Source organism: Pseudonaja textilis, chromosome 15, assembly GCF_049901715.1.
Source record: "Pseudonaja textilis isolate UNSWEBS1 chromosome 15, rPseTex1.2, whole genome shotgun sequence".
NCBI classification, from domain to species: Eukaryota; Metazoa; Chordata; class Lepidosauria; order Squamata; family Elapidae; genus Pseudonaja; species Pseudonaja textilis.
The window spans coordinates 1,544,679-1,557,500 of NC_142004.1; the positions used below are offsets into that span (position 1 = coordinate 1,544,679).

At 49.5% G+C, this 12,822-nt stretch overlaps 1 protein-coding gene across 3 annotated transcripts in view; it reads left to right on the forward strand.

Annotated features, from left to right (window-relative positions):
- The first annotated feature begins 1,034 nt into the window (after positions 1-1,034).
- The window catches only part of KDM2B (lysine demethylase 2B), a 38,162-nt gene continuing 26,374 nt past the window's right edge, over positions 1,035-12,822 (forward strand). For 2 of the 3 annotated variants that reach the window (XM_087912994.1, XM_087912995.1), the window contains exons 1-6: positions 1,035-1,169; positions 2,416-2,560; positions 4,383-4,461; positions 5,505-5,551; positions 6,072-6,250; positions 7,055-7,161. In XM_087912994.1, the coding sequence (XP_087769120.1) occupies positions 1,137-1,169; positions 2,416-2,560; positions 4,383-4,461; positions 5,505-5,551; positions 6,072-6,250; positions 7,055-7,161 (590 nt within the window). In that variant the 5' untranslated portion in view covers positions 1,035-1,136. Of the gene's footprint in view, positions 1,170-2,415; positions 2,561-4,382; positions 4,462-5,504; positions 5,552-6,071; positions 6,251-7,054; positions 7,162-12,822 lie in introns of those variants that run through there. The other variant, XM_087912996.1, reaches the window with a different exon arrangement.

The window sequence follows — 12,822 nt, forward strand, 5'->3', positions numbered from 1 at the left end:
CCAAAAAAGGAGCCACTCCCCAGTTGTGCGTGCATGCACGCGCGTGCACCCAATATCCCCCCGCTTTTTTTTTTTTTTTTTGCAAGGCAAGTTGCGGCGCCTGCGCGCTGGGGGAGACTCGTGATTCGACCACAACGCCCGATCTCTTCTTCTCCGCCGCCCCCCACCTCCCCCCGCCCGGCGATCCCCTCGCGCGCTTTCCCAGCCTGCGTGCGCCCCCGAGGAGGAGGAGGCAGCGATCCTGAGCGCCCAGATCCGGGCTTTCCTTCTCTCTCCCTCCCTCCCATCCAGAGAGGCCCCGGTGGGTTCTTCCCCCCACCCGCCCCACTGTTTATGTTCCGGGGATTCGCGTGACGCCTCTGCGCGCCCCCCTCCCCTCCTTTGGCCGCCCCCTTTCTCCTTCCTCCCCGCCCTCCTTTGCACGCCGAAAGGTTGGGAGAGGGGAAAAGAAAATCATAATAAAAGGATTCTTTGCGGGACTTTTTTTTTTTGCATAAGAACAACCGAGACACCCTCCCCCCACGCCCGGGGGAGGGGAAGCCAAAAGCAAAAGGAACAAACAAACCACTACAAAAAAGCAGAAAACACACACACACACACGCACACACACAAATAAAGCCTCGGCCACCCCTTCCCCTCCTCCTCCTCCTCCTCCTCTTCCCCCCACCCCCGCTGAGCGATCCTTTGCTTTCGGAGCTGCTTGGGGCCCCCCTCTCCCTCCCTGGCCTTCACACGCCCCCCCGCCCCTAAAGAAAGTGCTCATTGCCCGGGGGTGAGAGCAAAACTTTAGAGAGAGAGAGAGAGAGAGAGAGAGAGACCGGATGGCCTTTTGCAACCCTCGGGGGGCGACCGGCGGCTTTTTCGGTCGGGAATTGGATTATTTGGGAAGCCTCTAAATTGGAGGGGAGGGAGGGAGGAAGAGGAGGAGGGGGGAGGAGGAGGAAGGGGAATTTTCCGGGGGTTTCCTCTCTCTCTCTCTCTCTCTCTCTCTCTCTCTCTTTCTCGGTTCTCCCCCTCCCCGCCCCAGTTTTGGGGCCCAGCCCGGCAGGAACCCCCCTCCCGCCCCTCCGACCTCGGCAAGCAGGACCCAAAGGAGGAACTGTTGACTCTCTCGAAGAGATGAGAGTGCCCAGATCATGGAGGCAGAAAGAGGCTCGCCCAGGAGGCTGGTGTGTACTTTCTCGGCCCGGCTGGGGCGCTTGGAGGGGAGGGAGGGAGAGGAGGGAGGGGGGAGATCCAGGAGAGGAAAGAGCCCCCCCCCGTTCCCCCGTTTGGAGGGAGTGGGGGGTGGGCGAGATGTGGGGCTGCCCTGCGCGCCGGCTGGGCATTTAAACCAGCCGCGGGGAGATCCTGGGGTTTGCTACCGGCTGGGCTGGGGTGGGTGGGTGGGAAGGGGGAGAGAGAGAGGGAGGGAGGGGAGGGGAGGCTCGTGCGTGGATCCCCCTCCCTCTTCTCCCCTCCTGCCGCTGCGCCGGAGCAAAGCCCGATCCTAAACGGCGGAGGGGCGCGCAAGTCGCGTCCTCGCAGGCGATGCTTTTTCCGCCTTGTTTTGGGGGTTGGGTGGGGGGGGCAAAGAAGAATCTGGGCCTCGCCTCTTGCCGCTTTGGGGGGGCGAGCAGGCTTAACTCTTTCCTAACCCCCCTTCTTTCCCCACCCCCACCCCCCGCCCCCACTCTTCCCATCCTCAGGTCGGTCCCGGTAGGCAGAAAAGACCCCCCTTCTCACCCCCCAAAACTTCCGCGTTCGGGAACTGGGGGAAGCCCAGCCCGGCTTGGATAGCAACGACCGAGCGTTTGGGGACGGGGGTTGTAAGGGAAAGGGGACCCCGGGGTGGTGGTGTTGCTTTTTGGGGAGGGGGCACTGCGGGCGGGGACCCCCCCCCTCCCCGTGTTACATAACCGCCTTGAGCTTTCCTAAAAGGCCGGCTTCCGGTATGACTCGGGCAGCCTGCGCGGCTTCCTACGTGCAAAGGGCTGTTTGGGCTGCTTTTGAGTCGCCCCCGGCGTATGTTTGGGGCGAGCCTGCGTTGCTAAGGGAAGCGGGTGGGGGGGTGGGGGCAGAGGATCCTCCCGGGCCCCAATGCAAGAAGCCCACCATGCCAGGGTAGTGTGCAATAAGTGGACTTGGTGTGTTCCCCCCCCCTTCTTCCCCGAGTCAAGAAACATCCGAGTCAAAGCTGGGCCCGCCTTCACCCGCCCGCCCCCGCAAGACAGGGGTTTGGGGTCGCAAAGGGAGAGCAACCTACCCCACTGCAAAGAGTGGGGAGGAGGGGGCAGGAATGGCGGTGCCCCCCTTTCCCACGGCCGCGCGGGGCTTCCCCCCTCCCTCCTTCCCTTCCCCAGCGGGGCGCCCGCGGGCCCCTTCCTGGGCTCCCCCAGCGACGCGCCCCTGGCCTTGTCTGCCCTTCCCGTGCAGCGCTGCATCGGCCGGCGGCTCTACGACGAGAACGAGGACCTGTCCGACGTGGAGGAGATTGTCAGCGTGCGCGGCTTCAACCTGGACGAGAAGCTGAGGAGCCGCAGTTACCGCGGGGACTTCGTGCGGCCCATGGACGGGCAAGGTGAGCGCAGAGGCCGCCACACACACACACACACACACACACACACACACACACACACACACCCCTTCCCCACGTGCAGCCCGGGCCGGCTTCGTATTTCCCGCCACCCACCCCCGGGCCGGGGGATCCGGTGGCGCCACCGTGGCTGGCCGGGGAAGTGGCTGAGGCGGGCTCCTAGGCCAGGAAGGCGGAGTGGCTCTCCCCCAGCAGCCCCTCCTCACTTGGGCCCTGAGCTTCCCCCTTTTAAAAATCCTCCTCTTGGGGGTCGTCTGGATGCCCACCTTCCCTTGACCCTGACTTTCCCCACTGCTGCCCCCAACCCCCAAAGGGGATCCCCTCAGGTCTGAGCCCTTGAGGGGAGAGAGTGAGGGTCTCTGGGCAAAAGACAAAATTGGCGAAACACCCCCCTTTCAAGTACCCACCTCAGAAAGCGCTGAGGACTTCGTGGCCTGGAATATTTTTCCTCAGACTTGAGGGTTAAGTGTCACCCAGGGAGAGTGATGGGCTTTGTAGTCTGGGTTCTGGTGGCTTTTAATGCTCTCCTTAAGGTTTCGGAGGGCGGAGGTTCCAGATGGGCTGGCTTGGGCCCAGCTGGGGAGGGTGGGCTTTAGCCTTGAGCCTGGCTGGAAATGATGGGAGTTGTAGTGCCAAATAACTGGAGAAGCTAGAACTGGCTGGTTAATTTGTTCTCTGGGGTCTCTTAGCTTATAGAAACTATTTTTCAATGGGCATTTTAAGTATATTTCTCCAGAAAATAGTCCTCAGTTCGTTTATCCGGTCTAGCTCCCTGCTGAATTTTCTTAGGATTTGGGGGAGTGTTTTTTTTTTTTTCTGAAAAAAAGTCAGCCTTTTAAAACGTTTAACTTGGGTTTCCATCGATTGTAACTTCATTTAACTTTCGAGCGATTCATTGCCGATTAAAATGTAATTCAGGGAGAGACGGTCAAGAGCTTATTGGCATCTTGAACTCAAGTCTTCTTGAGAGGAAACTTTGATGGTTAATCTCGAATCTGTCCCCTTTGCTGGTAGCATCCTAGCCTACCTTGCAGGGTTTTTGTGAAGAAGAAAAACCAGAGGCACAGAGGATACAACGTGATACATGAATACAATTCTCAAAACGGAGCTGGAAAGAAATATAAAATTACAGAACCAGCGCTAAAAAAAACCCCTGTTTTTAAACCGTACACGTATCATTTTGTTAACTCGGCTGAAGGACAAAGGATGAGGAAGGAGGTTAGAAGAATTTTGCTTTGCAAAACTAAACTTGGTGTCCCAAGTTCAAACTTGCTAAGCTAAAAACAAAGAACATTATGGCTACCACTCAACACCTTCTCTTAACAAATGTTGATTTCTTCCACGGATAGTCCTTGACTTAACAACCATTTGTTCAGGGGCTGTTCAAAGCTGCAAGCCGCCCCAAAAGGTAACATACACCAGACCACTTCTCACACTTAATGACAGTTGCACCATTTCCCACGGTCAGGTGGTCAAAATTCACACCCGGGGGGTCACGTGATTGTCAATTGTGATCTTCCCAGCAGCGAAGTCGATGGGAAAGCTGGGATTGGCTTAACGGCTGCTTGATTCATTTAACAACGGCTCCGCTTAGCAGCCGTGGTGAAAAGCTGAGACAATCGGGTGCGCAACGCCCTTAAAAACCGCCTTGCTTAGCAATGGAAATTTTGATGAGCCTGAATATGATCGTAAGTCAAAGGCTACCTATATTTGCCAAGCGTTCTCTCTCTCTTTTTTGTTTTAAGGGCTGAAATCTTACAACTGATCTGTTTCTGACCTTCTCTGCCTTATTTTTTTCCTTCCACAGATTTCACTTTTGAATACGTGCAGCAGGAAGCGCTAAAGGTCCCTCTCATCTTCCGAAGTAAGGCTGGACTGGGAATTAAGTAAGACCACTCTACTCTTAATCTATATCATCCTGCGTCTTTTATGGGGTCTCCAACCTGGGCAACTTTTAAGCCTGGAGGACTTCCAACTCCCAGAATTCCCCAGCCAGCTTTGCTGGGGGATTCTGGGAGTTGCTGGGGAATTCTGGGAGTTGAAGTCCTCCAGGCCTAAAAGTTGCCCAAGTTGGAAATTCCTGTTTTATCTGGTCTTATAACCAAGCTGAGATAAATAATAGGATAAATGATAGGCGTGGTAGGTTTTCAACTGTGGCAAAGCCCCTTTCTCTTAACTTGAGGAAAAATGCTACAGAAGAAAACATACATTATTGTTTATTATACAGCTCCCCAAGTCACACATAGGTGACTTTTATTCTTCCTACGAAGAGAAAGGGCTACCTTGAGGTTTGCAGTCTGGCTAGGAATTGGGGACCTTTGAAAACTTCTAATTCTCTGAACGGAACTGGTACTGAACTCCTGGATAGCTATGCAAAGCAAAATAAAAACAAAATAAAAAAAAACCCCCCACCCCTGTCCTTCTAAAGATGATCCTTGGGATAATTCAAGATCTCTGATCCTTTTTGTATCTTCAAATTGTCCTATAGGAACACTGAGGTTGGCCTTTAGGTCAAAGCTGTGATAAGGAGAACGGTCCCGTCCGTATCAAATAGGCCCATCCGTCCATCAACTATTGAAAAAAAAAAATGGCACTGAGGGGGGTCAAAAAAGCCGAAGGAAGTTTGGATGCTCGTGGTAATGGAGTGCCTTGTGAATTCATCGCTTTAGCATAAAAGGGATTTTTTGAAGAAGGAAGGAAAAAAGGAGGGGAAGATCGATAAGATGGTGGCTGCCAGCTTTACAGGCAGAAGGGAATCCTCCAAATTCGGAGGAGTTATTCCCAAGGACTACAGTTTGCAAACGAGTGAGGTTTTTAAATTCTGTCCTGGTGACTGCTGCTTAACCGGGGGGCAGAGTCTGTTGTCGTTGTGATGGCGACTCTCTTGTTTTGCATTCGATTTTAATCCTTCCGCCTTTGATCATTTCAGGATGCCGGATCCCAGCTTTACTGTCCAAGACGCTAAGATGCTCGTGGGTAAGTTTCTATGCCTCTTTCCATAATGCAGAAATGATGTTCTGATTTGAGGTGTTTTTGGTTTTTTTTTTTACATAAAAGAATGAACAGGGTATTATGCATAAACTAGGCAAGGGAAAGGCTAAACTAAAAATACATAACCGAGGTTGCAGGCTGCAGTTGCACCCAATTCTGTATTTTGCAGAATTGAGCCATGTCTGAGAATTGAAAATTGGTGGAAATTTTGGTAGTTGAAGTCTCTCTGTGTCTGCTTCCTTCTTGTTTAGGGGAAAATACTGATTAAAAGTTAAATTTGAATAGGGAATCTTGCTGTTATTCCAATGTTAAAGCCAGTATAATAACCAATTATCAAACTTATCCTGGGTTAACCTGTGGGATGTTCTAGATAACCAGAAATATCAGCCAGTTTGAGTAGCTCTGATTCCCACCGTAGTTGGAATTTTCTCATGTTTATTTTAAACGTCTTTATTAGGAATAAAAACCTCTGCTGTATTTTCTCACCTTTTCCAAACTCTCCCAGGGAGCCGCCGAATTGTGGATGTAGTGGATGTGAATACCCAAAAAGGCATTGAAATGAGCATGGCTCAATTTGTGCGCTACTACGAAACCCCCGAGGCAGAGCGTGAGAAGCTGTACAACATGATCAGCCTGGAATTCAGCCACACCAAACTAGCCAACATTGTTAAGCGTCCCAATGTTGTAAGTGGAGTTTCTAGCTGAGCGGTAAAACCTTGGGGTCAATGGGAGAGAGCTTTCTGGTTGAGCTTGGGGGTCAATGGGAGCATCCTAGTTGAGCTTGGAGTCATTGGGTGTATCCTAGTTGAGCCTGGAGTCAACGTGGGCATCCCAGTTGAGCTGGGGGTGGTGGTGTCAATGAGAGCTTCCTAGTTAAGCTTGGAGGGTCAATGGGAGCATCCTAGTTGAGCTTGAAAGTCAATGGGAGCATCCTACTTGAGCTTGGAGTCATTGGGTGCATCCTAGTTGAGCTTGGAGTCAATGGGTGCATCCTAGTTGAGCTTGGAGTCAACGTGGGCATCTCAGTTGAGCTTGGGGGGGTCAATAAGAGCTTCCTACCTGAGTTTGGCAGTCAATGGGAGCATCCTAGTTGAGTTTGGAGTCAATGAGAGCTTCCTAGTTGAGTTTGGGGGTCATTGGGAGCGTCTAGTTGAGCTTAGTAGTCAATGGGAGCGTCCTAGTTGAGCTTGGAGTCAACGGGTGCATCCCAGTTGAGCTTGGGGGTCAATGAGAGCTTCCTACTTGAGCTTGGCAGTCAATGGGATCATCCTAGTTGAGCTTGGAGTCAACGGGTGCATCCCAGTTGAGCTTGGGGGTCAATGAGAGCTTCCTACTTGAGCTTGGCAGTCAATGGGAGCATCCTAATTCAGCTTGGGGGTCAATGAGAACATTTTTGTTGAGCTTCGGGTGACCTAGACCATCCTTAGCCAAGGGAGTCAGTTTTTCTCTACCATTTCCTACCTTAACTCTGCTTTGGGCCTTTTCCAGGTGGATTTGGTAGACTGGGTGGACAACATGTGGCCGCGGCATTTAAAGGAAAGACAGACGGAGTCCACAAATGCCATTTTGGAGATGAAATATCCCAAAGTGAAAAAGTAAGTCCAGATTTCCTGGCTAAATTATGATTAAAACTAGGGGTGGTGGAGTGTCCGCAAGTCTTCAATTCAGAGGAGCTTTGTGCATCTCTTGTTGAACGTTGGGACAGTGCAGATTTGTGTGGTCGTGACAATTAATGGTGGTTCTTTTGGAACTCTGATTTGGTGACAAGCTGAGGCGCTGCGATAGACATGGCTGCTTCTATGTTACAGAGATGCTGACCAATAGGAAGGGACCTTGGTTGTGATTGGCTGAATTGCTGTGATGTCAGCAGGGCGAGCCAAAGATCTGTGTGTATTGTTCTACCTTGCTTGTTTTGGGTTTCTGTCGCGGTAAACAGGTTGCTTAACACAAAGTTCGTCCATCGCAAAAGGGATCCCCTATTTGAATTGCCCTGTTGTGGATTTGTTGTGTTCCTTCTTGCAAGACCATTTTTCCTTCTTACAAACTGTTTGGCTTTGTGGGTTTTCTTCTTTTTCAATCGCTACCGCCGTGGGGATAGACATTTCTTGGATTGCTTGCTTGTGTTTAACATGCCTTGCCAAGTAGATCGCTGGATCCTTTCTTAAACTTTGCAACAAAAATGCTTGCGTGTCAGGATTAGCTGTGAGTTGGAGGTTCGTACATAACAGCGTTAAAGGAACTGTGCTGCGGTTCTTAACTTGCTTATGCGTGGCTCTGTTTTTCGGATAGAGGGAGTAAAATGTCCAGGAATAGGGAACAGAATAGAATAATAGAGTTGGAAGGGACCTTGGAGATCTTCTAGTCCAGCCCCCTGCTCAAGCCATACCATTTCAGACAAATGGATGTCCGTCTGTTCTTAAAAACTTCCAGGATTGGAGACTTACAATCATTCATTTAGTGACTGTTGGAAGTTACAATGGCACTGAAAAAAGTGACTTATAACCACACTTTCACACTTACAAGCGCATTGCAGCATCCCCGTGGCCACATGATCAAAATACAAACACTTGGCCACTGACTCGTATTTATGACGGTTGCCGTGTCCCCTTTTGCAACCTGCAGACAAGCAAAGTCAATGGGGAAACCAGCTTCACTTTTAATAGCCATGTCGCTAACTTAACCGCTGCAGGGATTTACTTAACCGTGGCAAGAAAGGTTGGAAAAAATCTCACTTCACAACTGTCTTGCTTAGCAACATACATTTTGGGCTCAGTCGTGGTTGCAAGTTGAAGGCTGCCTGTATCCAGATATCCTTCCAAGTCCAGAAGCGCAAAGAAGCTTTCCAAGCAGGAGAATTGTTAATAAATTGTTTAAGGTTCTTCACTGCTCCTTTTTTTTAATCACTTGCAATTTTCCTTTCACGAATTCTGTGTCCCAACAAATACTGCTCAAGCGGTAACCCTTCTACCAATGTTGTTTTTGACTGTTCCCCCCTCCCCAAAAGTAACTTTGTGTTTACAGCAGGGGTCTTCAAACTTGGCAGCCTTAAGACTTGTAGACTTCATCTCCCAGAATTCCTCCTCCAGTCATGTCAGCTCAGGAATTCTGGGAATTGAAGTCCACAAGTCTTAAACTTGCCAACTTTGAAGACCCTTGAGATAGGTAGGTAGGTAGGTAGGTACAGAGAGAGAGAGAGATGATTGAGAGATGATAGATCAGGGATCTTCAAACTTGGCAGCTTTAAGACTTGTGGGCTTCAACTCCCAGAATTCCTCCTCCAGTCATGCTAGCTGAGGAATTCTGGGAATTGAAGTCCACAAGTCTTAAACTTGCCAAGTTTGAAGACCCTTGCTTTACAGTGTCTGAGGGTGTTATTTGTCCATATGAGAAAAGCCGGCTAGCCCAGATGATTGGGGTAATGAAATAAAAACCAAGGACCCCACAGTCCTCTTCCCCGCCCCATCTCCTCCTCCTCTTCCACTCCACAAATCCTGCTCCCTTCTAGCACTGATAATATTACATAGTTGGGTAATGAAACATCTGCCTAAAAAACAGCCAAGCTCAGAGAGCACCAAAGGACCCCTTCATCGCTCTTACTTGCTTGTAAGTCAGGTGAAAGAAAATGAATTAAAAATAAATCAAACAAACAAACAAACCAGGATGGTTTAATTTGAAAACAACAACACAGATTTAGATATTTAGCTGCACTTTGTTATACTAATGAAAGTGCCTGATTGATTTATTGAGAAACAATTGAGAAAGTTACACATACACACATACATATATATATTTGCAAACCCCAGTCCTGTGTTCTGGTTCATAAGTAACCTTGTTGGTACCAAACTGGGGGGAAATTCTCAGTGTTTAGCTGTTCAATCAAGGCTGGAAAGAGGTATAGCTTTTTTCCCCCCCAATGTGCGATGGAGGCTGTAGCCAAAGCAGAAGGAAATTACGTGAGGATCTCCATCTCAGAGCAAAACTGAGTGGGAGAGAGAAAGCGAAGAGAGAGAGAGAGAGAGAGAGAGAGTGAAGGGCGGGTAGAGAGAAAGCAGCCACTGTGATTTCTCTCTCCCTCCTCCTCTGATATTTCCCTATCTGTGCATATTTTTTTTTTAGCAAAGAGAGGGGCTCCTACCTCCTGACCCCAAAGACCCCTTACAATCCACCTGGGTTCATGCACACAGCCCATTTTAAGGCACATCCGCGGCATTTTTCCTCTTGGTTGTTTTTCTATCCTGGCGCACCATTTTATCCTATGGACTCTGTAGGGGTCTTTGCAACCTTCTGGCTGGGAGAAGAGATTGTTTGCTTTTTCTCTGTTCAGCTCGGCTAACTGCCCCTCCTGCTGTCTTCCCCCACCCCCCTTCTCAAAACAAAGCCAGAAGATAAGGTTGGGAAGCCCAGAAGATAAGGAAGCAGATTATTTTTCCCTGAGGGTAGCAGTGTGTGTATGTGTAAGGAGGAGAATCTCTGCCCTGTGGTTTTTTTTTGGCCTTAATTGCTTGGAATGCTTTGCGGATGATGGGCATCCTTTGGCCAGCATTGTCTTATCTTTGGGGCAAGCCTTTTTGAGTCCTTAAATCCTAAGGGGACTTAAACTGAAGGAAACCTCTGCAAAAGATGTTTGACCTTGAAAGCATTCACCATTGCCTCTTTTTTAAAAAAATAAAAAATATTTCTGCGAGTTTTGAATGAACAGGTGTGGCTCTTGGCTGCAGGTGATTTATGAACACAACTTTGTAGCTGGTAGAACAGAACGGAGGGTTATTTGGTCTGCATTCACGCAGCGACATCTTTGCAAGGGTGTGTTGCCGCGTTGGTGAGAACAACTTGGGCTAGTTGAATCTCCGTGTCGGATACCCGGACGATGGAGGCTGTCGCTGACTTTTGGGGGGGGGTTCCTTCTAAAAGCAGCTTGAAATCTGCCTTCGGAAGAGGCTGCTGTAGACGAGAAAGGGGTTGTTTCACTTTGAAGATCTAAAATTCTGCTGTTGTGGTTGGAGATAAAAAAGCAAGGAATCCTCTTGTTATCCTCTCCGTTATTTTATCTCCTCGTTGTGGCGTAAAATTCTGCACTCTTACACACACACACACACACACACAAGTCTTTTGCGTTTTTTTACACGTTGTGCAAATGTTTGCTGTGCAGTGACATCCGAATGAAAACAAATGCGTGCAGTAGCTTTGGGGAAAATTTAAAAGAAAAAAGAAAAGGCAAAGGGCAGTTTTGAGCAGAAGATCCAGCTGGGAATTTCCTCCCCACCTTCCTATGCCATCAGAAAAAGCACACACACACACACACCCCACAAAAAAAATGTGACAAGCCCTCCCTTAAGCTATGCAAAGCGGCCCTTTCATTGCCTTCTAATCTGGGAGCAATTAAAGGACAGAAAATGCCAGGTTGCCCCCGTCAAGTTCAGCGCTGCCTCTTGACAGGCGGCATCTTCCGACAAGGCCACCATCTCTCTCTCTCCCGTTTCTCAGCTCCTCCTTCCGTTTCTTTTATGGGGTTTTTCCCCCCTGACCCTCTCGTTTTTTTCCCCTCTATCATTTCCAGCATCTTCCATCATCGTTTTTGGGGGGGGAAGGGGGAAACCCCCCCAAAAAAGCAAAACACAGGAGAGATGCTGAAATAGTACACACACATACACACATACACACAAACGTCATTTAATAATTCATTTAATACGAATGAAATGCAGGCCCCTTAGAAAAGCTCAGAGGGCTTCCTTCCTCCCCAGTGAACCCCAATTTTTATTGTTTATTCCAAAGATTGGGACTACTGCAAGGGTGACGGTGCTTGGGGGCTTCAGGATGCTGGAGGTGAAACCTCTTTTAAGTTTTATCTGTCGCCCCCTTTTTCTCCCTGGTATTGTCTTTTTTTAAAAAAAACAACCCCGAAAGCACATGGGAAGGGGCCTCTGGGTCGGAGAATGAGCTGGTGGGGACTGGGAAGGAAAGAGGTCGGAGGGGGCCTCTTCCTTCCAAGATGGAGGCCTGAGTATATTTCAGGAGCCCAGAGCCCCTTAGGAAAGTGAGGCGTTCTGGGCTGTGCTGGACAAACCAGCCCACCCGCCCACTTTCTGTCTGCCAAAGGAGAAGAAAGAAGGAAGAAGAAGAAAGAAGGAAGAAGAAGAAGAAGAAGAAGAAGAAGAAGAAGAAGAGGAGGAGGAGGAGGAGGAGGAGGAGGAGGAGGAGGAGGAGGAGGAGGAGATTATCCATGCAGGAGAAATGGGGGGTGGGGGCTGCTGAATTCCTCCTCCACGTGACTCCAGCCTTACAGAGAAAGCCTTAGAGGTCAGCACAAAGGCATCTCTCCAGAGGCTGCTTTGCGGAGAGAAAAGCCTTCCTCTGTGCCCCCTCCTCAATTTCCAAAGCCTTGGCCTTGGAAGAGACAACAGAATCTCCTCCCTCCTCCTCCTCGTCCTCCTCCTCCTCGGTTAGAACAGACCACGATTTCCAAAGACTCTTTCCAAAGATTTTTTTTTTTTAAAAAAAACTCCTCCTGTCTTAAGGATTCTTGGAAGCGGAGGAGGTTGACTTTTAAGGGTTTATGGGATGTGAAAGAAATGAGGCCCCCTGGTCTTCTCCCCCCGTCTTATCAAGGCTTCCTGGTGGGGTTTGAAAAACTTGCTTTTTCTGGGGGGAGGCAGAGAAAGAGGCCTTGTTTCAGAAGGAAGGTTGAGATGGACGGGGGGACAAATCATGCCACCCCTCCTTCGATAAGGATGGGGAAATGAGGTTGGGTGGCTGGGAGAAGAAGAGGGATTTGCCAGCAGGAAGGCTGAGCTCCGCTTTCAAGTTAGAGAGCCCAAAGGCTGGAGGAAAAAGCCGGGGAAACGACACATTTTCAAAAAATGGGGTGTTTTTTTATTTTTGGCTTCATACCGGAACAATAACGCTCCGTGTTTGAGAGATTGGAAGAGGGGTGTGCGTGCTTTTATGGATAACACGGCTTAGCCTCTCCGTGCTACAGGAGGAAAAACCCTTTTTTCTGCATCACTTCGTCCATTTAAAGGACATTCGGCTCAAGCGAAGAATATGGGGCGGGCGGGGGGTGGAATTCAAGTCCCAGTTTTAAGACTACAATACAGGCAGATTGTTCGTTTGTATCTAGCCATGTCCCCAGAATAAACTCCGCTGTATTCTCACCCACCACCACAAACACCTTCCAGTCTGTACAACCATCCTTACTGGCATTTTATTTTTAAAAAGAAAATATATAATCCATATAATCCCAAACCGCGAGAGGAGAG